At 35.9% G+C, this 27,219-nt stretch overlaps 1 protein-coding gene across 1 annotated transcript in view; it reads right to left on the bottom strand.

Annotated features, from left to right (window-relative positions):
* Window positions 1-27,219, bottom strand: part of LOC148951591 (GATOR2 complex protein Wdr24-like) — a 122,740-nt gene that overhangs the window by 64,843 nt on the left and 30,678 nt on the right. Inside the window, exons 4-5 of the mRNA XM_089090373.1 lie at window positions 23,111-23,328; window positions 18,714-18,961 (exon numbers count right to left, since the gene is read on the bottom strand). Coding sequence (XP_088946499.1) covers window positions 18,714-18,961; window positions 23,111-23,328 — 466 coding nt within the window. The remainder of the gene's footprint in view (window positions 1-18,713; window positions 18,962-23,110; window positions 23,329-27,219) is intronic.

The following is a 27,219-nucleotide window of genomic DNA, read 5'->3' as shown; positions in this document are numbered from 1 at the left end:
AGGATTCCTAATATACAATATAAATTCATCAAGTTTAATATTACCCGTCTAAAGCAAGAAGCCTTAGAAAGTTTACTTGATTTTTGAAGGGGGGACACCCCCAAAAATGCAAGCAATCTTAATGAAAATCACACCATTAGGTTCAACATATCAGAGAACCTTACTGTAGAGGTGACAAGCTTTTATCTACAAAAATGTAGAATTTATTTTTTCCAGGAAAATTATGAGTTTTTTTAGCGCTTTAAAAAGCTTCTTACTCCAATTCAACGGCCCTTGTCTTCAGCAGTTGTTCGGAAAGAATTTTGACGAATATCAAACTTTACCCTAAGGATTGAGGGATTGAGGAGGGAGCACTCAACCCCCCTTCGTGTACGGCATGATTTCTATTCGCTTGAAGTTTTAATGCTGCTCCTGGCTTTCAGTTGTTTTTTCTTTTGTTTAAATTTAATCACTAAGAAGGAACTGGCTTAAAATAGCTGTTGAAATAAAAAAAAATAACATAAAAAAAATAACAAATAACAGTTTAGTCATTAAAAAGCAATTATAGCGACGTGTAGCAACAAAAAGCAATAAAGAAAAAAGGGAATACAAATACTGAAAAGGAGAAAAAAGACCCAATGATTTAACTAACAAAATTTTGAAAAAAAGAGAAAAAAAATAAAAGCAATATTACAAATAATAACTGAGGAAAAGCCAATTACCAAGGGTAAGTCAATAATCAATAACTTTAACCCAACATAGTATGGTAGTATAAGTTTTTTTTTATTTCTGATCGTTTTCCAAATACTACCAGTAAATCTGGCTCACCCTCCATGAAAAATTCCCTCACCTCACAGGAAACTTCTCCGTGGAAAGTTCCGTCCCCGTAAAATACACCCCACCCCGTAAAATTCCCTCCAGAAAATTCCATCCTCGCTGAAACCCCACCCCCCTCCATAAAATTCTTGCGGATGATTCAACCTGAAAAATTTTCCTATGCATGCTTTCATTTGAAAAACAATTTAATTTCTATTTGTTCACCGCTCACCTTAGAAACCTCAACTACGGATATTTCCCTCCCCACGGAAGATTTTCCCTATGGAAAACTACCTCAAGAAGAGATCCCTCCCTCCTCCACTCCGGACGAAGTCTTTATACTTCCTAAAAGCAAATACTATACGCAAAAAAGGGGCAAATTTCATAACTTACAGGCCTTTCCCCAAGGGATGTGGGGGTCATGTTACCCGCAAAGGCACAGTTATTGTTGCAGCATAATAAACCGTTTCTTTTTATGTATCTCAAATTTGTTTATGTAGAGTATTCTATAGTAGCACACAATAAATTAGCAAGAGGGTATTAGTAGATGTTTTTCCAGAGTGCATAAAGCCTCAAAAACTACACTACAGTGTTTAGTCCAAATTTTTCAGCTATCCGTGAGATGTCCCTCAGTGAAATACGGCGAAGGAATAGCCCCAAGCCTCTCTTCATGTGGAAAAAAGTATTCGAACTAAACCACGAGGAGATAGAAACATTCTTGCATTGTGTAGATATTTGACGTAATATAGAACGTTCACAAAATTCCCTATATACAGTTGGCAAGCATAGGGTACACCCTCATAGACCACGATTGTCCAAAAGGCACCATGCCTTTCGAAAATAAGATATTTATGATCTTAAAATTAATTTATTTTATTTTTGACTTATTCAAAATGGTATTTTTTTATGGTTGCGTTTTTTTCCTTTCCGGTCGTGATTGTAACGAGCCAAAGATTGTAGAAACTAGATAAAAGGATCATTCAAATAAAAAGCTATACGAATATACCTGTGTCTAAGGACACTCTCCTTTGTGGTCGTGAGTTTCGTTCCAAGTACCATATTGGGTAGTCTAAAAGTCATTTGTTAGTTCTCTAAAATTCATTAAAATTCATGTAAAATTCATTAATTCTCTTACTACGAAGAGAATATCGTTGCAGCAAATTAGCTGGGAATCTGGCTTGGGAAGGCTGAAGCAGTTAAAACTTGGGAAAAACAGGTTGTTCAGGGGTCATTTCGCCAATAAATTCTGTACAGCAACTATGACATGCTTCCTATCTTCCAGAAAAAAGTTTCCTATCTTTCGAAGTCGCTTTTGAAAATCAGCCATGATTTTCTCATTAAACGAAGGTTGCTTTAGATATAATTCTCTAGTACTTTCTACTCCTTCAAACCCGACGACAAAATGGATGACATCATCAGCTCATCGGCACGCATAATATGCACGAGAATAACTGTGCACAAGCGCCACAACTAGAAATCCAGCATATGAATCAACGGCTTTTGTCGTTGACACACTCAAGTGAATGCAGTAAAGGTATGTGCAGAACTCACAACGAACTTCATTTCAGAATCTTTTTTGGCTAAGAAAGCCGCATAAGGCCACAAACGAACTTGACATAAGGTGCTTTGAGCCCTTTTTTTCTATGGCATGAATGCCAAAAAAATATTCCATCAGAGCAGACCATTGCTCGATCAAGCTCATTATACCTCGCGGGGCCGTCCTTAACGAGTTTATGACGTGGAAATTTAACTTTTACCTGACAATGGCTAAAATAATCGTAACGAGCATCCGTATCCGTTTGAGATATGTAAAAAGCAATTATCACATCAAAACATTCCTCCCTGAGTTCCTGTGGTCCTCTTTGGAGTGGATCATGCATCGCGTGGATGTTGCAATAATAAAGTTTAAAAAAGACCTATCGAATATCGCGTTTCTTTCACGAATCGACCATTGACCAAATTTTCTCATAGACACCGGACCCTCACTCCCAAGCCTCAACGATTTCTTAACTAGAATTCCTTCATCTTCTACACACTGAAAGAGCTTCTTACTCAGATCATCGCTACTAGTATGTCCCAGATAATATTTTCTAAAATGCCGAGCAATAAATAATTTTTCCCCTTCGACCAGTCCCGGCTCTTGCTTCGAGCTCTTTCACTTCAGAGTTATTTGTAGTATCGTCATATTCCAGCACAACGTAAGACGTCTGGATGCCTTAAACTGAAATTTCACTAAAAAACGAAAAAAATACCTTCTGTATACAAGTACGTCATTATTGGGGTATTTAAAAAGAAGCCTTCCGGGATAGTGCCGGGGAACATAGCTCAAAAGACATCGGCAGCACCATCAGACGAAGCTGCAGCGAAAGAACTGGCTATGATTTTGAAGATCCATGTTATTTCTGCCCTTCAAGCCGCTTCCCACTCGTAGAAGATCCCAAGCTTCTTCTCTGGTGCAGCAATTCCAGCTTGTGACTTGTTTTGGGTTGAAGTTAGAGCAGAGTGCCTAAGTTGGTGTGGGTTTCGCATAGTAGTCACGTCCATCTTGTGTTCTTTTACGGCTGCATGTTGAAGTAGAGCCTGAAACCCTTTTTGGCCACATAGTGCCTTTCTATATGTTTCGCAGTGAAATTAACTGTCACCATCACTACTCTTTCCACACCACTCTTGCACTATACGTCCAGTTCAGTCTTCCCTACCAAATCAGTTTTCCCAAAATTTCGTCTTATCCATCACTCACAGTGACATGAGAAACAATAAGGGTTAGGATAGATTTAGAAAGCCTTCTCACCAGCTCAAACCTCAGTGCAAACAAGTAATAAGTGATATAGTAAATGAAAAACTCTTATTCCTTCTTATGTTTTGACATCCCGTAAGCTTCTGGGTCTTAGTTTGCATTCTCAACAGATAACAGTCAAAGATAAGGGAGAAAAATATTGAAGCATAACTGAAGAATCTCAGCCAAACTGTGCATCCTCAAGGTAGCCAGTTTTGGTGGATTATCAGTCCACGAAGGACAATGATTACCTACGGTAGGATTATAAATCAAGAGTAAAAATTACCTTTTCATGGAATTTGACTGTCGCGCCTTCCGTTAGTTCACTAAAAAAAAAACTAAAAAAAGGTTCAAAATATGGAAAAAAAATTACTTAAGTGAAAAATTCCCCGAACTAGTCAAAAAATATAACCTGTCCGAAAACAGATACAAAAAGTGATTTTAGTGACTGCGGACGATCTCTATCAACACCGAATACCGTTACTACTCGACGCCGAAGATGGAAAGGACGAGAAAGTAGGACTTAGCCATACAAAGAGAATGGTCTCATCTGACTTTAAACTGTTTTAAACTACAAAGATTATGCAGTTGAGCAGGTCTTGGGAGTTGGTCAAATAGGATGGACAAATAGCCAACGACATCAAAAGGAGAATTGGATAAGAGACACCAGCTTTTAACAAATTGAAACCACTCCGGTGCAATAGTGAATTCTCTATGCATTGGAAGTTTTTCCCACTAAATAGCAATGTGATATCCCTCCTCCTTTATACTAGTGAATGTTGGAAGCTAAATTTTCAACAAGAGAAATGTGCCCTAGCCTTTGAAGACCCCTGCTTCAGAAAAGATCTTAACATAATGTTTCAGGAGAATGTCACCAATATAGAAGTCCACCAACGAACCAGTCAGCCATTTGTTGCTAACATTCTGAAACTTCGATGGTTGAAGGATTTCGGCAAAGTCTTTCTTATGGCAGAGATTTGATTTCCAAACAGAGTGTATGAGTGGCAACCCGGAGAGAGGCACAAAAGAGATCGACCGAGACATACCTTATGGGGACAGTGTGACTAGAACCTTAGAGGTGCAGAGCTTTCTCTTCGGTCACAGCGGGAGGACGTTAAGACAACAGCTCAGCTTTAAGATATCCAGCGAGGTTTCATAACCACCATTTTGTAAGCACCATTCTTGGCTCTGGAGGGCCTACGATCTACTTTTTTCTATCATCTTCCACATTTTGGATTTATTCAAAATTAATAAGGGTTCATATCTTTGATTCATTATTTATCTGAGATAAATGAAGAAGCATTTCAATTTTGATTGCTGTTCCTTTTTTGGTATAATATTTCTTGATTCCAGTTAATAAGAAAGACAATGACGTAACTCCTGAAAAACCAAATGAAAATTCAATACGGATTTATATTTCTTCTTATGTCACTGGTCGCTGTGCAACACAGTTCAAATATTTAGTGCTACTTTGCATTTGATTTATTGTCTTGAATATTAATCATTTTTTTATATGGTATTTTTCCTGGTACCCTAATATCTACGTCAATGAATCTGAACGACAACATAAGTTAATCTAGTTGCTGATTAGGGGTCGGTCCCGTTTCTTTTTCTAGTATTTTATTCTTTATTTTTGTGGAGATCGAAAAAAAACCAGAAAACTGAAACGTTTTTTTCAGAGTCGTTTCCGTTTCTACTTTATTTCTTTATTACCGTTTTTGTTTTTCTTTTATTACCTTATTATTACTTTTATTACTATTATTATAGCTTTTATAACTTTTTTTTTCTTTTCGTACCCGTTACAGCATCGCAGCGCCGTCTAGCATCGTTCATTGTGTTTACAATACTTGTAATCAAGCAAACAACACTGTTTGCAGTTACATGTTCTGAAGAAAATACTTGCCACTGACAATTATTCCAACATTAAAGGGACAGTTAAAGTGAGACATTTTCTGTTGAATTTTGGCTAGTTGAAACAAGTTAAAAGCTTGTCATTCAATTCAAATCAAATGCCAAGTTGATGTTTCACAGTCAAATGTTCCTTGTACAAAATTGGGAAAAAGTTATTTTGATCCGCTAGAATTTTTGGGCCACTAATTACACATACCTACAGTTAAGTGAAGTTGCATTCAAGCATCCCTGGAGTTGTAGGCCCAAGTTAGTTCCTGTAACTCCAGTACCTCGTGAGAAAGCACTTAGTATTGGTGGGTACTTTATGCAAAAGCAGTACTAGCGAATGACTGCAAAGTCACTTCGAATTCGAATGTTTTTAGGCAAAAATGTTAAGGTGTGGCCTTGTTGTACATTTGGTCTTTTTTTATAGATCATATCAGTAAATGTCCACCTTAATCTCATTAAACTAAGGAAATTATAAAAAAGAAATATCTGTTAAAACAGTTGTTTTTAATTAAAACAGGCTATTTTATTTTCCGGAAAAAAAAAATGAAAAACAGAAATATCTGTTAAACCAGTCCTTTTTAATTTAAAACTGGTTAAATTTGTTTTCTAGTAAAAAAAAAAAAAAAAAAAAAAAAAAAAAAAAAAAAAAAAAAGAAGAAGAAGAAAAACAGAAACGGATTTGCATTTTTTTTTCACTGTTTCTATTTCTATTTTTATTACCGTTTTTTACCATCTCTGTTTTAGACAGAAACAATATCTAACTCTATTGTCAATTTTGTCTCAGAAATGGCAGAGAAAAAGACGGTCCTCAGAAGGATGTTTCCCATCAGAGAAAAAAAAACAGCCCTAACGCTCGATACTGTATATTTATGCTGCGCTTTAAATTTTCGGTTTTCCATTAGTCGCGACCAGTAAAGCATACCAACAGTGGACGTGGAAGAGTGGATAAAAAAAATGGCTGCATAGCAAAAATGTTAAACAGATGAGATCGGAGCATTATGAGCTTCAATTTAGGTGTTTATACTGTTGCCTTAATAAGGAACAGAATCTTAATTATCTAAGACGGCAAAAATAGCCCGGAGAAAAAAACTTATGTTCCCTATCCAAAAAGGTTTCGCAACACGTCTCGTAAATATCTGTAATAGAAAAAAAGAGAGTCGCCAAAAGAACGTGTACCCTTTTCTACAACATCTTCTACTGAATTCATAATTGCTTCTCTCCAGAGGAACAAGGCATGTCACCTTTTCTGGGGGATCTATTAATACTATGGAATAAAGTCCCTCTTTCCACTAGCTTAGAAAACTCGATTGCAAGCAGTGAGTTAGAAATGAAGATGAAAATTCATTCTCTTTACCACGTGACTTTTTTTTCCCGTGAAACATACTAAAGACATTCTTGAAGATTGAATTGAAATCAGGTTGAGTACTTAGATGGATTAAAATCCCCAAATAAAATCTAGCAGCGTTTCGTACCCGAAGAATAAGGGTGAAAACGGTATATAATTTTTAAAATCCCTTTTTCAGGATAGTGATTTCTTCGGCTTAATTAATCAGCTAAATTTTTCCCTGACCAGAATAACGGTAAAATTCTAGTTTAGCTACTTTTAGCTGTCTTGGAAAGGGGTAAGATTAGGAAAATAAAACTTTCAGGGATGGGTCTACAGACTAAAGTATGTCCAGGGAAGGTATTTTAAAGTACCTACCTCCACTCCTTCTTCCTCTAGAGGGCAGTGACTTTTGGTGACCTTTAAAATATTTGGGTTATAAAAGTGAAGTCTTACAAAATAGATCTTCTGCTTATTTGAAGTACAAGAAATCTGTTTTTAGCTTCACAACTTTGCTCGATCCCAATTTATGAGGTTTCAAACATTTGCAAATACATTTACTAAATTTAGAAAAAGCCTATTGATATGGCTTAAAATTCTACTCAAATAACAAGAATTGAATTTTCAGAACTAAAACCAGAGAAAAAGAAACTGATAACTCAATATTAAGGTAAAATGTTGTTTTGTCAAAATTGCAATAGGTCAGTCTTAGAAATTTGCCTGCTTGCCTACCTGTCAAGTAGGCAAATTTCTAAGACTTAGAAATCAGAAGAGGGTTAACACAGAAGGTTGTCAATAGTTTCGCAGAGCATATTTTTTGCCCTGGATTCATTACTGAAAGTTTCATTTTTCTAATCTAGCCCCTTTCCATGATAGCAAAAAGTAGTCAAACTAGAATTTTACCAGAATAACACTTCAAGCTAAGTTCCGATAGGAGTCGAATTTCGCCTCGGTTTTAAGCAGCCTGGAGAAAATAAAATTTATTTGAACAAGCGTTCGGTTATACTTGGAATCAGTATTGAAGATTTCACTTTCCAGCTAGCTAAATTGCGGTTAAAACCAATAAAATCCTTGCACTAATACATTACTTAAAATATACTATTGGTCTTCTGTTTTTAAATTCAAGGGCGTCTTTTGTTAGAAAGACTTCAGTAAACTTCATTATCAATAAGAGTAACGGCGTGGGCCGTCAAGAGCAGAATCAAGGAGGTAGGATGAATTACACCAGCCTAGGCTGGTTTGTCTTAACATAATCTCTATAACTGGTAATTTCTTTATCCGTAGACTAAAATTCAGGTTCAAGACCATTTTTGTATCATAAATTGGTGAAAATATAAGTGAAAACTACAACCAAATAAACAAAAATGTCTCCTTGAGTGCGAATAAATACAATGTTGCATTGTTAGTTTTACTTTTAGAAAATCAAATAACATTAAAAATAAAATGTTAGCAATCAATGCGGCAGTGGTTCGGGCAAAGCAAGTAAGCTAGGGGAGGTCTTTACACCCTCTCTCCTCCTACCCTGTATGAAACCTAATCATTTTTATGGTTGGTCCAAGTATATCTTATATTTCCCATATCATTTGTTAACTCCCCTATTTTAATCAAAGTCATATGCCTCCAAAACTAGATCCCCTAGACAGCTTCCTGGACTCATATCTGATAAAAACCATAATACCCTCCCGAAATCAAAAAGTTCTAAAATGTCCTATGATTTTCCTCATTTTAATACAACTGCCCTGTTTTTTGTGTTTGTTTTTCGTCAAATTTCACCCTTCCTAGGATAGGTATTATATATTTATAATATTTCATGTTTATAATCATTTACAATTACATTTTAAAACATTTCTATTACATTATACAAAGCACTCTTTTCTTCGACTTATTCCTACGTTTCTCCTTACTTCCTGTAAATTTCTTTTCATTGGTAGTTCAGATTACAACAAGAAAATCTCACTTACACGATAACGTTGGGGCGGGTGTAACATATATTTTTATTAAAAAATTTAGGGGGGGGGGAATTTGTCCCTTTGTTCAATTTTGCTATAAAAATTAAACAAAAAAAGGCGTTTTTCAAGGACAATATACCTCAGAAAAGGTATTTTTAAGATCTAGGGTGGGGCAAAAGTCCAGGGAGGATATGTTCCCTACCCGCTCTCCCAATTGGCGTGACTGATTACATTCAGGAAATTTTATTTATTAAATTTTAAAAGTCACTTCCTGTGTAACTACATCCAAGCCCCCTCCTCCCTTAATACCTGGAAATATCCTAAGTTATACACAATAGACTTCTGGTTTTTTTTTCTCTCTCTTTTTTTTAGCAACATTTGGCTTTAGGAGACTATATTACAGGCAAACTAGAGGTTGACCTTAGACAAACTGCAACAGGTATGATTTTTACACCATGTTGTAGAGAGAAAAAAAGCTGAACAACATATCCAAAGTTGCACATTCTAGGTCGACGCAAAACTAGTTTTTTTTTTGCTTTTCGTGTCAATTTTTTCATGTTCTTCTTTTAAAAAAAATGAACTATCGATAAATGTTCGTTTTCCTGTAAATGAAGTACCGTCCCGATGTAAAATAAAGAGCCGAGCCCGAAAATGAAAGCAAATTTGACGTACAATTCACTATACTATCAGAAAGCAACTATTCTAACATAAAATGATGAGCTGAGCTCAAAAATCAAAATTAACCTTATGTAATGTCAACTAGAAAACCCGATTCATATTCATCAATATGCACTTTTTTATTTTCATTTGACAGGTTTCTTTTAGCACTTATTGTCCACCAATTCGTCGATTTTTGGTAAAAACAAATTGGAACAGAAATGATTTTTAGACCATGTTGTAGAGAAAAAAAGCTGAACAACACATCCAAAGTTGCACATTCTAGGTCGACGGTAAACTAGTTATTTTTGTGTATCGTGTCAGTTTTCTCACTTTCCTAACAAAAAAAAAATTAAGTTCCTGAAATTGTTCCTTTTTCTTGAACTGAATTGTTATTCCGATGTAAAAAGACGAGATGAGTGCGAAAATCAAGTCAAAATTGGTGTACGGTAAATAAAAAAAGCTTCTTAATCATTTTTACGCTTCTGATCGTCGTGACCACCATTCTTTTTTACCAGACGATCTTTCGCTGGCTAAATTGTCGGTTTTGAAATTTAATAATTAGTTAGCCTGAATCTGATCGTCACTGGCTCCATCACCTGATGGGTCGGCCTAAAAAAAAGTGATTGCAAGATATTTATTAAAACGTGAAAAATATTAAAAAAGAGGAAATCATCTATGAAACTAGTTTTCAGCCGTCGATATTTAAAATTTTCTCTTAAAATAAACTATTATGAACACACTGACTTGTCGACACAACTGATAAAATTATCGAATCAACTTCATGAGCATTTGAAAGACAGAATCAAACTTCGACTGCTATTCACAACTTATTCTTTTAATTCAGATATCTAAGCTTCAACGTTCTCTATTCCTCGTATTTAAGTTAAGATTCATCTCCCCTCCATACCTGAACTTGGTAGAAAACACTGTAACTGTGGATTTTAGCCACATCAGTAGTGGGTGGTAACTGTTCTGGGTGGACGAACGTGCTAGCATTAGTCATCTTCTGTTTGAAAACTTCCCTGCGGAATTCATTCAGATTTCCCCCTTTTGATGAGCCATATATCATGAGCAGAGCGTCTTCTCTAGCACCCCTGGCTTCCTCCTTCGAAACTGACTTCAGTATGGAAGCTGCAGCTGATGTACGAAAATCGGCATCTGCCGTTAGGTTCTTCAGAGCAAGGCCTTTTCCAGCACTGTGGATCCGTGGAGTAGAGTCAAAGCCTAAGATGGCGTGAGCAAAAAGAATAAGATGACATGTCTCTTGGCCCAGCTTCTCTTTCAATTTGTGAAAATCCCACATTCTGGGAGCTTTGTTTGGCTTTGGCTCAGGTGCAAAGAATAGTTTCTTGCTTGATAGGTCACCATGATAACACAATAGAACCAAAATATCAGTGTCATCTCCAATGACAGTGTCGTAATACCGGGAAGAATAAACAGCAGTTTGCACAATTGGGAGATAAACAGCTAACGCGCAGATAAACCTGGACTTGTTTTTCTTGCAAGACAAGAACTCCTCCTTTTTTACATTCAGATGCATATGTGCTGTGAAGAAGATCTCACTGCCGATTATACGACTTTCCTTCGACTGGACCATATCCATTATTGTAGCTCCACCATCGTAGCCGTCGAACACAATAGTGGCAGATGCATACTTTTGGATCATGTAAGTAGCATAATGGTCAAGGAATTCGGAGTATCGTTCATTTTTGGCCAATGGTATTCTGTGCAGAAGAGCTCCACCGTCGATGATATGTTAAAAAGCTCCTCAAGATTGCAAGTCTGTGCTATAGCCTTGCCAAACTCTGGCTTTTTCGGAGACCGGAGCATGCAAGAACTGTTAAAAAGCGATGCCGGGTAGGAACACAGTTCGTGTTGAAAGTACTCAGATTCCGTAAGATTGATCCTCTTTGCTAGCGTGATGAACCTCTTAAAAATGAGAGTGGGGTCCAGTCTTTTGCAATCTCCACCGAGATTCTGCTTTGTAGTAATTTGAACTGCCTGTTGTTTTCGTCGAAATACAAAATCAGCGACCAGCTTTCTAGACATGGAGTCAATGATTTTTAGGCCTAAAGCTCCAGCAGAATCAACGTTGGCAGATTCGTAGGCTGTCAGACCATTGGTGATACTTTTTAGTTGAAGATCCCCGTTAAATGGTGATCCTTTTTCTCAGTAAGAAATCAGTAACGATCTGGGTGTCTTTACAGTCTCTTAGCTGCCTCAGCTCGGATGTTTCCTTATGTTGTCCACTAGTTCCATAGAAAACCTGTGACATACCCTCCATCAGAAGATTTAATGCAGAGCAGACTGGTCGAGACAAAACCCATAAAAACCTTTGAACCTCTGTCATACGACTTCCATCGGTAAGACCACCAGCCGTTTTGAGATAACGCATGAGCTCTTGCTCAATGACAAGATACGTGAAGAGCCCAGCCCAAAATCTATCAGAACGTCTGATCACATGCATCCCAATCTGGAAGGCTTGATAAACGATGAAAAGAAACTTGATAAACATTCGCAGTGAAACTTTTTCCGGTTGTTAGGTGGCGGATATATCGAATGACTTTTTCGTATTTATAGATGGCGAGATATCAAGCACGGGCATAAACGTGAATTAATAAATGATAAATGGGGTAATTTTCAATTGTGACTTTTTAGCCTACGGCTCTATCCGAGAAATAACTTGGACAAAGGGTGGGACGAAACGTTGATATAATTTATTGCCTAGGAAGGTAATGAAATAATGTAGCGTTAACTGATCTTCTCTGCGTTAACTGGTCTTCTAAACGAGCCAACCATTCATCAGCCCACTTTATTTTTTTTTTACGAACAATCGACGAATTGGTGGACAATAAGTGCTAAAATAAACAAGTCAAATGAAAATAAAAAAGTGGATATTCATGAACATGAAACGGGTTTTCTAGTAGACACTACATCAAGTTAATTGGATTTTTGGGCTCAACTCATCATTTTATGTCCGAAAAGTTGCCTTCTGACAGTGAGAAGTTTATGTCCGAAAACTTCATGTCCGAAAAGTTGCCCGAAAACTTCAACTTTGCCCGAAAAGTTGCCCGAAAACTTCAACGAAAAGTTGCCCGAAAACTTCATGTCCGAAAACTTCATGTCCGAAAAAACTTCATGTCCGAATTTTATGTCCGAAAAGTTGCCTTCTGACATGGTGAAAAAGAGGTCACAACGATAAGAAGAGTAAGAAGAGTAAGAAGAGATGAGAAGAGTAAAATCACACATTGATGATTATGAAATTTTTTCTTGTACATTGTATACCAAATTTGCTTTCATTTTCGGGCTCAGCTCTTGGTTTTACATCGGGACGGTACTTCATCTACAGAAAAACGAACATTTACCGACAGTTCATTTTTTTTCTAGAAAAAAAAAATTGCCACGAAAAGCAAAAAAAAAAACAGTTTTGCGTCAACCTAGAATGTCCAACTTTGTATATGTTGTTGACCTTGTTTTCTCTACATCATGGCATAAAAATCATTTCTGTTACAATTTGTTTGGGGTCGATCCATATTTTGGCTAGTTTGCCTGTACTACTATTGTTGATGACACACAAAAGATAATAGCCTACTTAGAAACAAAACCAGCAAACTTTTTTCCATATCTAAGGGCCATTTAAAGACATGGGGAGGAGGTGCGGGATTTGCACTGCAAAATGACTCAAAACATTCAATAAATTGGAATTTTCACAACATGATGAAATGAAAACTTTCTTGTTAGAAATTTAAATCAGAAGAAGAGAAAAACTTAATTGCTGTCTTAATTAGTTTAGAAAGGGCACCAAGATTATCAATTCTCATATTGGCTTTCCGTTTAACTGCATACAAGTCCCCCCCCCTTGATGCCTGGAGGCAACCCTATATCAAACATTAAGTTGGCTAATTTCGTTGTCTTGCACTCTTGTTTGTACTTATTTTGGTAACAGTGCAGTTTATCTTCTCTTCTTAATGAAACAATACAATAGTACAATTCTTACCTCGTTATATTAACAGAAGTTCCGTTCATGAAATTTAACATTTCAGTGTTACTGCAACACCCCCCCCCCCCCCGCCTCCCCTATTGACTGGATGTTTCTTAAGGTTTGCTGATATACAAAAGTTTGCTAATTTTATTGTTTGCATTATTTTCTTTTTTACTTTTTTCTTATCATCAGTTGGTTCATAAAGCCAAATAGCCTAATTCCAATTTAGAAAAAAAAAAAAAAAAAAAACTAGAAAACTTTCATATGAAAGCGACTCTGAAATATCCAACAATAATATTTTTTTTGAAAGTAATGAAATAAGAATTTCGTCAAAAAAAGAATGATCTGCACTGTTTTTTTCAGGAAATAATGAACGTCAGTATTTTTTATTTATTTATTTATTTTTTTTTTACAACATATGGATTTTATTTAAGGAGCCCATAAACGGGGAGGAAAGTGTGTTACCCCAAACATATCCATGTCTCTCGGCGTTCCTGGCAACAGCATTCGTTTAAAAAATTTACCGTCTTTGGACACCCCTTAGCTTTGTTTGCGAGAAGAGTGTGTTGCCCCGAACCGGTCCATATCTCTTAGTGGTTCTGACAACGGCATTTGTTTGACAAAATTTACCGTCTTCGGTCTGACCTTAGATTTAATGGGAGGGGAGTGTATTGCCCCGAACCGGTCCGTGTTTCTTAGTGGTCCTGACAGCGGCATTTGTTTGACAAAATTTACCGTCTTGGGTCAGACCTTAGCTTTATTGGGGAGGGGAGCATGTTGCCCCAAACCGGTCCATGTCTCTTAGTGGTCCTGCCAACGGCCTTTTTTTGACAAAATTTACCGTCTTCGGTCAGACCTTAGCTTTATTGGGGAGGGGAATGTATTGCGCCGAACCAGTCCATGTCCCTTAGTGGTCCTGACAACGGCATTTGTTTGACAAAATTTACCGTCTTCGGTCAGACCTTAGCTTTATTGGGGAGGGCAATGTATTGCGCTGAACCAGTCATGTCTCTTAGTGGTCCTGACAACGGCATTTGTTTGACAAAATTTACCGTCTTCGGTCTGACCTTAGATTTAATGGGAGGGGAGTGTACTGCCCCGAACCGGTCCGTGTTTCTTAATGGTCCTGACAACGGCATTTGTTTGAAAAAATTTATCGTCTTTGGTCAGACCTTAGCTTTATTGGGGAGGGGAGTGTATTGCCCCGAACCGGTCAATGTTTCTTAATGGTCCTGACAACGGCATTTATTTGAAAAAATTTACCGTCTTCGGTCAGGCCTGCAAAATCAGTGTAAAGGTCTAATCTGAGTACCTGAGAAAAACACAGTTACGAACCTTGTTGTATTGAACAGAGAACTCAGTATTGCACATGTCTCAGTGAAGCGATAAGATTAGAGATTGATCAAAAGCCTAGGGAGATAATCGAATCCCCGTAAGCGATTTTATAAATTTACTTAAAAAAGCTTCAAAAATCAGAATTTATGTCGTTCACCAGAGAAAAAATTAAAAATAAATCTTGGGTCAATCATTAAGACCAGTTGTCTTTTCATGAGATGAATTTTTTGGGATTATCTTGGACATCGCAATCTCCATTTCCCAAACATTTCTGTGAGTGAGAAAAGAGCATATAACACATTCTGGAAAAACTTGAAGATCAGAATTTTGAAAAGTGAACAAACCAAATAAGATAAGAGAATACCGACTGAACCCTGTGGTAGACTTATTTAGTGTGAGTAGGCGACTTCTAAATTTCAGTTTTGCCAAAAACGTTCCATAGTGCCATCTAAATTACCGCAGCTGAAAGTCCATGATTCTAAATTTTCTTCTTGATCAGGAGTTTTACGAAAGGGAAACACAGATGCCCCTGTCATGGAAAAGAAGTTTTCTCCATAGCCATTGGTAAATGTTACCAAAATGGGATATGCTACCCTATATACTGTGTATCCAATTTCAATACCCTTTATAAAATAAACAAGGATTTAACGCTAAACATTATCCCCTCCAAATGTCATGGAATAATATGGACGAGAGAGGGGCAAACAAATCCACAAAAATTATAAATTATCTTTTTTCGTTTCACCATAGAACTGGCTTTTTAAAAACTTAACAGCAACAGAATATACCCTGTTACCATTGTGCAAATAGCCTACTCGACACTCAGCACTCAGCTCTTTCGATGAAACTTACTAAACAATGCTAAAAATAAAACAAAAAAAACTGTAATTTGATTACTATTGCCCAAATTTAAAACTAATCAAGTTAACGAGGTTGTTACTTAACGAGGAATTGGAAAAAAATGACCTGGGATAGCGTTATGGAGAAAGAAAATCTGAATAAAGGATTTGAAATTTTTCACAGTACATTTACAACACTATATGAGGCATGTTGTTTTAAAGAAAAAAATAAAGAAACGCGGAAGAAAAAACGCACCAATTTGCCCGTGGGTTACAGAAAGTTTACTCAGGTGCATCAATAAAAAGAATAATCTTTAGGCGGAATACCGTAATCTACCAAATGTAGCTAGCCTGCGGAGTTATGAAATTTATAAAAAATGCTTACGGTCAGTTCTCAGAAAAGCTAAAAGGGATTACTTTAATCAAAGGCTAGCCGAAAGTGGGAAGGATGGAAGGAAAGTATGGAAGACAGTCAATTCAGTGTTACGACCGAATAACCAACAGCCTGAACTACCATCCAAAATTACGGTTGATGGAGAAACCTTGACTGAACCAGCACAAGTTGCAAAAGTTCTTTGTACCTTCTTAGCCAAAATTGGAGAAAAAACGGCTAACAGCACTACCCCCCAGAAAATCCTACAGGGACTTTTTGGGCCCAACGTGTGTCAAGTCGATGGCACTCATTCCTGTAACTTCGACGGACGTTTTGATGATTGTCAAAGGCTTAAGGGGAGCATCTGCCTCTGGAATCGACGGCGTCCATACTAAAGTGTTGAAAGCAGTATTGCCGTCCGTACTACAACCTTTAACACATTTGGTAAACCTCTCCTTGGAGACGGGCGTGTTTCCATCACTTTTCAAGAAGGCAAGAATGTGTTCCTCTCCACAAAGGTGGCCCTCAGGACTACCAGTCTAACTTTCGACCCATCTCTATTCTTTCGGTGTTTTCCAAAGTCTTTGAAAAACCTATGAAGAACGAACTTTACTCTTATCTGGAAGCTAAGGGATTCCTTAACCAACGCCAATTTGGATTCAGACCCGGACACTCGACGGAAGATGCTCTGGCATCACTAAGCCTATTCATTAATAAAGCACTTGACCTGGGACTTGTGCCAGCTGCTATTTTGCTTGACATAAAAAAGCGTTCGACAGTATGGATCATGGGATTCTATTAGGTAAAATAGAGCACACTGGGGTTAGAGCAGAGGCTCTACGATGGTTCCGGTCTCATCTTAGTAGCCAACGTGTTTATATAGGAGAAGATCCGCTGAATGACACCGTTGTCAACTTCGGTGTGCCACAAGGCTCAATCTTAGGCCCACTGTTATTCCTGGTTCATGTGAATGACCTAAGTCGCGTTCTGAGCCCTAACTCCAGGACTTCAAGGTACTGCAAGTTATGTTGCGACCCAGAAATTTTGAGCAGCGGTGATGAATTTGATGAACTTGTGGCGTTCGCGGATGACACTACAATGGCCTCCTGTGACACCGACATGTCAGCGCTCCAGAGTAAACTTGAGGTCATCTTATAAGAAACTTACATTTGGATGGATGCCAATCGATTTGTAATAAATGTTGACAAATCTTGCGTTCTCTTCTTTCCAAGGATTCGACCTCTTCGCCCAGAGGTATCGAGAATAACGACTTCTCGAGGAACGATCAGATGACCAAAAACTGGCTATGCCAGGTACCTAGGTGTACTCCTTGACGAAAACTTATCCTTCGTACATCACATCCACGCTGTGGAGCAGAAGCTCTCCCGTAATCTTGGGATTATCAGGAAACTGAAACACACATTCCCTCAAAAAATCCTTCGTCTACTTTATAATGGACTTATCAAGTCTCATCTACAGTATTGTGCGTCAATTTGGCAGTCAACATTTACATCCCACCTGAAAAGGCTTGATTCAACCCACAAACATGCCCTGAAAATAATCGGTAATATGGACGATTTTCTTTCCCGTGAATCACTTTATCATTTGTGGTGTTCAGTTGTCGTTTTCAAATTTTTCTCTGGATTACTTCCATCACCATTCCACAGTCTATTCCAGTTGGTATCGGAACAGCATCCTAGGAACACGAGATCTGCCTCAAACCTTCTGGTGAGACGAACACCTACAGTACGGCCGGATTTTGCACCGGATGTGGCGTGCGCGAAAGTGTGGAACATGCTTCCACAAGAGCTGAGATGTAGGGGCTCCCTTGGATCTTATGAAAATAATTTGAAAAAAATCTTATTGAATTTCAATAAATACAGTTTATTAATAATTGAGATTTCTTTTTTTTAATTATTATCAATATTATCTCGTTTTTTTTTGTTATATTTATTGATTATTATTTTGTAAGGTTAAGGTAGCTGTGCTTTTGGGGAGGAAGGGGGGAATCTCTTAAATGGTGAACTGTATGGTTGGGATGTGGTTGTGTTGAGGAGTAAAACGAGAGTCGGAAAGCGTGATTAGGAGGAATCGTTATTTTTTAAGGGAATCAACGTACGTTTTTTGCATATAAATGTTTATTTATGTCTTTTTATTTCTATTTGTTTTAAATAAACCCGATCGAATCTAAAAAAATCTAATCTAATTCTCAAAATTATGCTTGGAAGACAAATGGTTTTCCCACAGCCTTATAAATTCAAATAAACCCAACTAGTTTTAACTTTCCAACCTAGCGTATTCAACAATTTGGCCAAAACCAGTAGTTATAATTTGGCCTATAACCAGGTGTTATAATTTTGGCCTATAACCAGGTGTTATAATTTTGGCCTATAACCAGGCGTTATAATTTGGTCTGTATTTCTCTGGTTTATATAAACCAGAGAAAACATCGAACTAGATTTAACCAAAGTATTAACATAAATTTTAACCCATGGACCTTGCGCTATGAGAATGAAGCTCATAAACATGTGTGAACGCACAAAAAAAAGAGGCAGGCTTACCTTTGATGAAATTATTAATCCCTTAAAACAGGAATATTTCATTCATTTTGAGAATAAATGTTATCAGGCTGGGTTAAAATTTCAATTCTGGTTTAAAACAGAAGCTAACAGATGAATAGTTTAGGTAAAGTCACTTTTTTGTCGGGCGACGCTAAATTTGGCTGCTGGACCAAATTCGCTTTTATTGCATCCAAGCTTAAGACGGAGAAAAGTGACTAACCTTGCTAGCAGAGACAAATAAATCAGGATCCCCTCTCCACTCAATCCCTGTGGTGACATCTGTGTGCTGATTGAATGTTGCAAAGGGTATATATGGTCGACGAATATCCCAAACATTGACAGCGTAATCAAAAATAAGTGCCACACTTGCTATGTGATATTTTCTATTTGGACGCCATTTAATTCTTCCTACTGAAGCAATCGTGTGTACTGTTTTATCCACGTATGGTCGAGATCCTACATCCCAAACTGTGAAAAAAATTAAATCAATAAAATTGTATTATAATGAAAATAATATTATAATAATTAAATTATAATTAAAAAACAAAAAAATTAAATCAAAAATTAAAATGACTTTACAGGCCGAGTGAATGAAACTAAGGGGCGAAACACATGCATGTTCAATCGATTGACAGGTACGAAACCAAAATTCAAAATTATGAAAAAACTGTTCTGCATCAAGGAAGCTTTGGAATATGGAAAGCATGGCCTTTTCAAAAATCTTGCTGAATACTGACAGGTTACTGACTGCATGCTGACTGAATACTGACTGAATGCTGAATACTGAATACTGCTTGGTCTGAAATTTGAAGGATGACTCCTTGAGCCACCTTTAAATAAAGTCCTATTATGATTAAATAAAAAAAAAGTTTTTTTAACTGAAAGTAAGGAGCAACATTAAATTTAAAACGAACAGAAATCATTACGTATATATAGGGGGTTGCCCCCTTCTTAACACCTCGCTGTTTGCGCAATTTTTTTTTTAGTAATTAAAAAAAAACAAAAAAATGTCTTATTTTTCTAGTGTTTCTGGAGTCATTATCAAAGAATTGGGACAAAATTCAAACTTTAGCGTAAAGAGCGAGGTGTTAAGGAGTGGGCAACCCCCTTTATATACGTAATAATTTCTGTTCGTTTTAAGTTTTAATGTTGCTCTATATTTTCAGTTCAAAAAACTTTTTTTTATTTAATTTCTGATCGTTTTTTAAATAATGCCAAGAAATATGGCCCCACCTCCACAGAGAAACCCCCCCCCCCATGGAAATATCCTTCTAGACAATTCAATGCCGGTGATAAGTTCCCCCAAACAATTATATTTAACCGCCCCGCGCGTAAAATTGAGTAGGAAAATAGAAAGAAAGACTTATAACAAGAATTGTACAGAGGAATTCCTGCAAAATCCCCTGGCGTATAATTTTCCTTGACAATCTCCCTCCCTGGAAACTTCCCTTCATATGTAAAATTTCCCCGTGGAAAAACCCCCAGCAGAAAATTTGCCCCCCCTCCCCTTCACTCGAAAATGTATGCCTGCCTCCCAATAACAAATACTATGCGCAAACAACGGGCAAATTTATAACTTAAAGATGGTTCGCCTGTGGGGAGGTCATGTTATACCCAAAGACATAGTTATTGGGCCTTTTAACTATGATAAACAAAATGGCGATCTCAAAATTTTGATCCGACGGTTTTGGGAAAATGGGGCAGTTTTGTGGGTTACTTAAAAATGGCACTAGAACTTTTCATTTCCGTTCGAATGAATTTCATCTCCCAATATTCTAGGGCCACTGGGGCGATACGATCAACCCTGAAAAACAAAACGGAAAAACTAACAAACAAATAAAGATAATTTTCAAATTTGAGATTGAAGTATTTAGGGGATGGGGAAGTGTTTTTTCCTGGGATCCTTAAATTTTCATCCCGGGAGATGATTGTAGCAGTGACTGGATTTATAAAAAAGGGTTTAAAAAGATGTAAATAATGGGATTATGGTTTTTGTTTGTTGTTAGTAGTTATACCATTTATTTAAATGTATGCTGGCTGTTGTCTTATATAATCATTGTAATGTTTGTGTATGGCCTACCGGCTAGATAAATTATCTGAACACGGATCCATGATCTTTATTCTGGCAAAAAATTACAAAATTACACATTTCTGCAGATAGGAGCTTGAAACCTATATAATAGGGTTCGCTTACACGATGAATCTGATGGTGTAATTTTAATTGAAATCACTTGACCTTTAGAGGCTATTTCCCCCCTTTTTCGAAAATCAGGAAAATGTTCTCAAGCTCGTAACATTTGATGGGTAAGACTAAAGTTAATGAAATTCATAGTATTTGAAATCAGCATAAAAAGTCAATTCTTTTGATACATCTATTGGTAAAAAATTCCGTTTTTTAGAATTTCGGTTACTATTGAGCCGGGTTGCTCCTTACTTACAGTTCGTTAACACGAACTGTTTGAACGGGCGTGTTCCCAGTCCAAAATGCATTTCAATTCGTATTTACTTCAAATTTAATACGAATTGACTGCGAATCTGGAACGGTTTATTAACTAATGGTTCTCTTCCGGCGAAACTTTTAAACGCAATATAACACGGAAAATTTTTTCACAAATGAATCTTTACAATTCCGTTATAGCACTTATAGTTGAAGAAATAATGGCCTCCAGTTTTGCCTCCATTGGTCATTTGCCTCCATTTTTTCCACTATGATGATGAATGTACAGAAGTTAATTCAGTAAATACGCTACTTAACCGTATTCACAAAAATTTAATACAAAACTTAATACGAATTTAATTTTCGATCGTTCCAGCTGTTAATTCGCTCTCACCTGGAACGAAATATTAAGTTTTTATTAAATATTATTTACTTTTCGTCGGACCGGGGACACGCCCTTTGTCAAATGAATTTTCGCCAAAAAAAAAATCATAGTTTTTTCCCAATCTTTACAAATAATGTTTCGCTATAATTCCTTTTAGTCCCTTTCCGCTGAAGGCGTTTAAATGTCCAAAATTGGCCTACCACAGGACTAGAGGGCCAATCACAAGGGTTGAACTGGAATCTCAGGGTCAGTAAACAAAAACAGGACAAAAAATCGAAAAGTTTAAAAAAAACGATGCTATTAAAACTGGTCAAAAAAAATCCAAAAGTTAAACTTTCAGAAGGAATAAATCGCTTATTAATCATAACTTAAAACTGCTCATTTTATGAAATTAGTAAAAAAAAAAAAAATACAAAACATGAAAATGGGTTAAAATACAATAAGATAAAACATTTTCAAAGATAAAATCAAGTAAAAGTCAAAGGAGGGAAACGAGCGAACATATACAAAACATGGGCAACGCCTGTACAAATATTTAAAAGAGAACTCCACAGGTAACTCAACAAGAAGGGTAGATTTTAAGCTGGTTTCTAACAAAAAGAGCATGTCGCGGTCTATCACTTGTTCTATTTATTTATCATAAATACTGTATTTACGTACTTTTTTTCACAATTACTTCTGTTTTCCTTTTTTTAATATTTTGATTTAGTTGAGTTGATTTAGTGTGTAGTTCCCCCTGGATTTGCGGCCCATAAATCCTTTTGTGATGCCAGAAGTATGAGCTGTGTTTTTTTTTGTATATTTTGACAATAAATTGATTGATTGATTAATAATTTATAGACTGAATCACGGCATTTTATTCGTTTTATTCCATCAATTTGAGGCTGAACAGTTTTGTTTTAGATTTCAGAGCTAACAAAATTCATATAAATGAAATTTATCAATAAATATAATATAAAAATATAAATAATGTAAATAAAATTATTCCAATTTTTCTATTTTTTCATCGTCCTAGCTAGTTTTTAGATGGGTGGAGACGTATAACTGGATGTTGAAATCAAATTATTTCTCATTTGCTTTGGCTTTCTAGCAATGTCATTTTACTATTGTATACCAATTAACAGTAATATAAAATTTGCACGTTTGGCTATAGAGAAAAAAAGTTTTATTAAAAGAAATAAAACTCATTAACAAGAAAACCCGAAGTTTATAAAACTTGAATGGGTAGACATCACCCTCTAAAAAAACCCATAAAAAACCCTACATACACAATTACTACCAACCATCCTTACCCCCCCCCGTCCAAAATATATATATATATATATATATATATATATATATATATATATATATATATATATATATATATATATATATATATATATATATATATATATATATATATATATATATATATATATATATATATATATATATATATATATATATATATATATATATATATATATATAATATGAGTCACAAGTCGAGCACCTAGAAATGCATACCCGGGACACCAGATAGAAATACGTTTACAAGCGCCAAAAACCATGAAAGGACCAAAAACAGTCTTGGGGAGTTTTTGCTGTCATGTCGCGAGCATGTTTAAGCGCAATGTAGCATGAATGTAGCCAAGATGTTGAAAGAAGAATAGCCCGCGTACAGAGAATTTATCGGCCACAATTATCTAATTTTTGCAATGTTCTTCAGAACATTCTCATAGACATTGCCCTTCTCTCGTCTTTTCTGTGTGAAAATATGAGGATATTGCACAAAAAAATAAACAAATTCAGACCTTTGATTGTTTTGTCCCGTCCAGCTGTAGCCAGTACATTTCTATTTTCAGGATGCCAATCACAGGTGAATACTGGGCCACTGTGTGCTGTAAACTGCTTCTCTGGCTTTTCCGTTTTTCTAAGATCCCACAACTGTACACAACCATTATCTGAAACAGCTGCAAATTGAGTATGCTGATGGGGATTGAACTGCACGTCTCTTACGCTCTCTACGTTACTGAAAAAGAGTAGGTAAATTAATTTTGCAAAAAGAAATACCATAAAACTATAGCTTGTCACTAACAACAGCTCAGCTAACTACCCTGAAAAACCAAATCAAATAATTAAAGCGTTAAATTGAATACAAGAAATGGTCAACCAAATCTGACTGAAGACGGTCTGGTGTTAATCGCTAAAATATAAGATAATTTTGGAGTCATGCTATCGCCAAAATTTTATTTCTCAAACCTATTAATTGATTATTTTGATTATTACTCAAACCTCTTGGTTTGATTATTTTTAACCTTTTTTTATGTTTTCGATATTTTCTTTGTTCCATATATATGATAAGATTTATCGATCCAACAAAAGAAACATCAAAACATCCAGAACCAAAAAAATTCCTCCGCAAGGATAGCCGGGACTGCAGGGAGAAAAAAAGGAAAGAAAGGCAAAAAAGGAAAAAAAATAACTAAAAAGTAAAATATCAATCAGCAGGCAGCTGTTTACTCGCTGAAAACCAAGTTAGATCAATATGTATTGCCCAATAAAAGGCCTTGCCTGATGAAATACTTTTATGTATATTTGTATGTATTTTTTTTATGTTATATGTATTGCAGGAATTACGATTTCAAATTCTTAATTTAACTTCAGGGAAAAAATCCAAAATAAATTCTTCTAGCAGTCTTCATCTATTCTCATTGACTTTGTTTGATGATGCAGTCAATTTGATGCTTTACATCTGTCAATTTTGCTGGTAACTATTGATCTACTACAGCTACATGGACGTACATAACTTTTTCTCTAGGGGAGGGGGACAGCCGATTCTTTGATGAAGGGTAGGGGGCTGAAGTTGTATTTGCAAGTTCACAAAACCTTACATTGCCAGCACGTGTGAAATCTTTATTAATAAGTAATCACCAAAAATAATAAATCATTGATAAGGTTCAGCATTAATCAATCTTCTTGGATTGAAGCTAAATCTTTCCGAGACATTATGGATATTTGCTTTTTGTTTGACTTTTATTCTGTCATTCCAGCTGTTTATTTTTAACTTTTTCAACCATCTATCTTTTATCAACTGTTTTTTTTTACCATCCGTCTTTTTTCAACTGCTTTTTCAACCATATCTAGTATAAACTTGAAGTTCTAGGAGGAGGGGGGGCAGCTGCCCCCCTTCCCTACGCCCATGTACAGCTAGTAACTAATCACATCTCAGCTCGGTCAGTGAGGTTTTCAGTTCTCGATTCGAAAAGATTAGACTCAAAAAACAAAGGTTACAATTTGCGATGAATGAAATTCCCCATTTAATTTCAATTATAAGTTAATTATTCTACACAATTAAACTGGAAAGGATTAAAACGAGATGTTTAACATGTTTTAAGGTAAAATTTGACTACAAACTATTGACTATTGACTATTGACTATTGACTACAAAATTTAATTACTTTTGTCCTATTCCATTAATCAAAATCCAGGCCTTATGATGTAGTGCTTGAGTAAGGATAGATTTTAAACTCAGCTTTTAGAAGGTTTAATGAAGGTTTTAAACTGTGTTAAAATTTCATTTTGATCGGTTTTTAATATTTTTCTCATTCTTAAGTAAGTTTTGAAAGCTGAGTTGGGGGCCAATATCTGACAAAAAAAAATCTTCCAATTATTTGTTAAACTTCAATAATCTTATATTTAGTTCTAATCCATGTCCCTGAATTCCTGTTTTCTAATTAGTTTTGTTGTCAATGTAAACCGTCTTGCAAACCATAACCATTCTTGGAAGACTAAAGGTCTCAATAACGTACGAGTTTATTCTGAAGGCTGTCAGCTTTTGTAAGCAGTTGAATTACTTGAAAGATATGGGAAAACATGAAAAATTATGAGATAAAAGGGAAAGGGGGTTTTGTCTTTATTTTTAATATTTTCTCGGTGATCCAAATAGATTTCAAATGGACATCTTTTTTCTTACTGTTCTGAAGAACAGAAATTAAGTTTCGTTGTAATGTCATCAAACATAGTCATGGGTGTCAATTGGGGGAGAGGACGAGGTGTTTATTGGGAATATTACCCCCTAGATTTTATTGTATCCCCTTTAGATTTTGAAAAGTTTTCATTGAAAAAAAATGCATTCCCCTTAGATTTTGAAAAATATTTTGATTTGTATCTTCATTTAAAAAGATTGAAAAAATTGTTGCCCCCTCCTCATTTTCTTTAATTGGTGGCTCCGACCTCATGTTACCATAAGCAGATCTTTTTTCCATAATTTTTTCTAGTCAAGGTGTGATTCTAATATGATGTTTATTTTAGGCACAAGTAACAAGTCTAAGCTACACATCTGCAGATAGGCAATTGCTAATATGGAGTGTCGCCCTTTGTGCCATCGTTGCTGCAGCGCTGACAGCCGCTGGAGTCCTTTATTTGATACGACGTGGATCATCTGCAAGAAAAAAACTGGCAGCCGTGGGAAAAGACTATAAAGTATGCTACTCATATGAATATTTGAACTGGGTGTACTATCTTTTATAAAATAAAGAAGAAAGGTCTTTTGGCATCCAAGAGGTCAGAATTATGTACATGCCAGAATGATTATGACTGATCAACAAATATTCCACAAATACATCCTGCAATAGTCATGGAACTTCAAATGGTTTTCCGCTCATTTGCGATCAGCTAGTAAACTCTCAAGATCTTTCTAATTTAAATGCCTAATTTTCTTATTTCCAAAAATGCAGTAGATTTCTCATCTCATTCTAATTCCCCCAACTTTGCTCAGGGCCCCTCCCCTAGTACTGAAACTTTAGAATTTTTACAATTTCTGTTTGTTTATACACTTCCCATCTTTTTCCTCAGAGAGTTGAAAAAGATGAGAATCTTATCTTTTTCAAAAAATGAATTAAAAAAACTTTTTTACAAAAGAAGTTTTTCAAAGAAAAGTAAAGAACTGCATTAAACAAAAAAAGATCAAAAATAAAATCAAATAATCTACCAAGCGTGAAACTACCACAAATCAGCATCGATAAATAAATGAAACCCAAAACGAACAGAAATTACAATAAATAACCGAGTCAAACTCAAAACGAGCAGAAATTAACATAAGTTGGGCGCAAAAACCCTATGCCTTCCCAAGGCCAGAACAAAATGAGCACTCTACTGAAAAAATATAAATCTACTGATAAATCATAGGCAGTGCGAGCGCACTGTTTTGGGAAATGATGGGCGTGGGGGGGGGGCTGGTTGTCCTCCAATTACTTTCGACTATTAAAAAGGGCACTAGCCACTCCAATTTCCAATCGAATGAGCCCTTTTCGAAGTTTCTACGACAACTCCTTCGATACGAAGTGTCCGGGTATGGAGAAAAAAAAAACTCATTGTGCCCACATCGTTCTTTACTTAGGCAGCGCTAGCGCGCTGCCTATAATACGTTTCGTACAGTTTAAGTTTATTTCAGTTTCAGTTCGGTTTAAGATTATCCATTTTGTTTTTCTGTTCATTTTAGGCTTTGCTTATTCATTCATAGCAATTTCCGTTCGTTTTAAGCTTGGATTTATTAAATCAAGTTTCAAGTTCTAACAATAATATATATATATATATATATATATATATATATATATATATATATATATATATATATATATATATATATATATATATATATATATATATATATATATATATATATATATGTATATATATCTTTACTTTTATTTAAAATCTTCTTTCCACAGAAACATTTATTTTTCTAATATTGAAGATAAAACAGCGAGTGAGCACTATTGTCATCGTAAGGATAGGTGATGTAAATAAGAGACAATAGATATCACTGAGGTATAATGCAGATGTCTCTAGCAGACCAAGACTACTGGAGTTTGAAGTTTTAAAATTATCCTGGACCAATGTTTTTCTTTTTTTTAAATCC

Source organism: Artemia sp. Qi Xiang Cuo, chromosome 6, assembly GCF_049724085.1.
Source record: "Artemia sp. Qi Xiang Cuo chromosome 6, ASM4972408v1, whole genome shotgun sequence".
Classification (NCBI taxonomy): Eukaryota; Metazoa; Arthropoda; class Branchiopoda; order Anostraca; family Artemiidae; genus Artemia; species Artemia sp. Qi Xiang Cuo.
The sequence above is the reverse complement of the archived record's forward strand: the minus strand, read 5'-3'. Positions and strand labels throughout refer to the sequence as shown.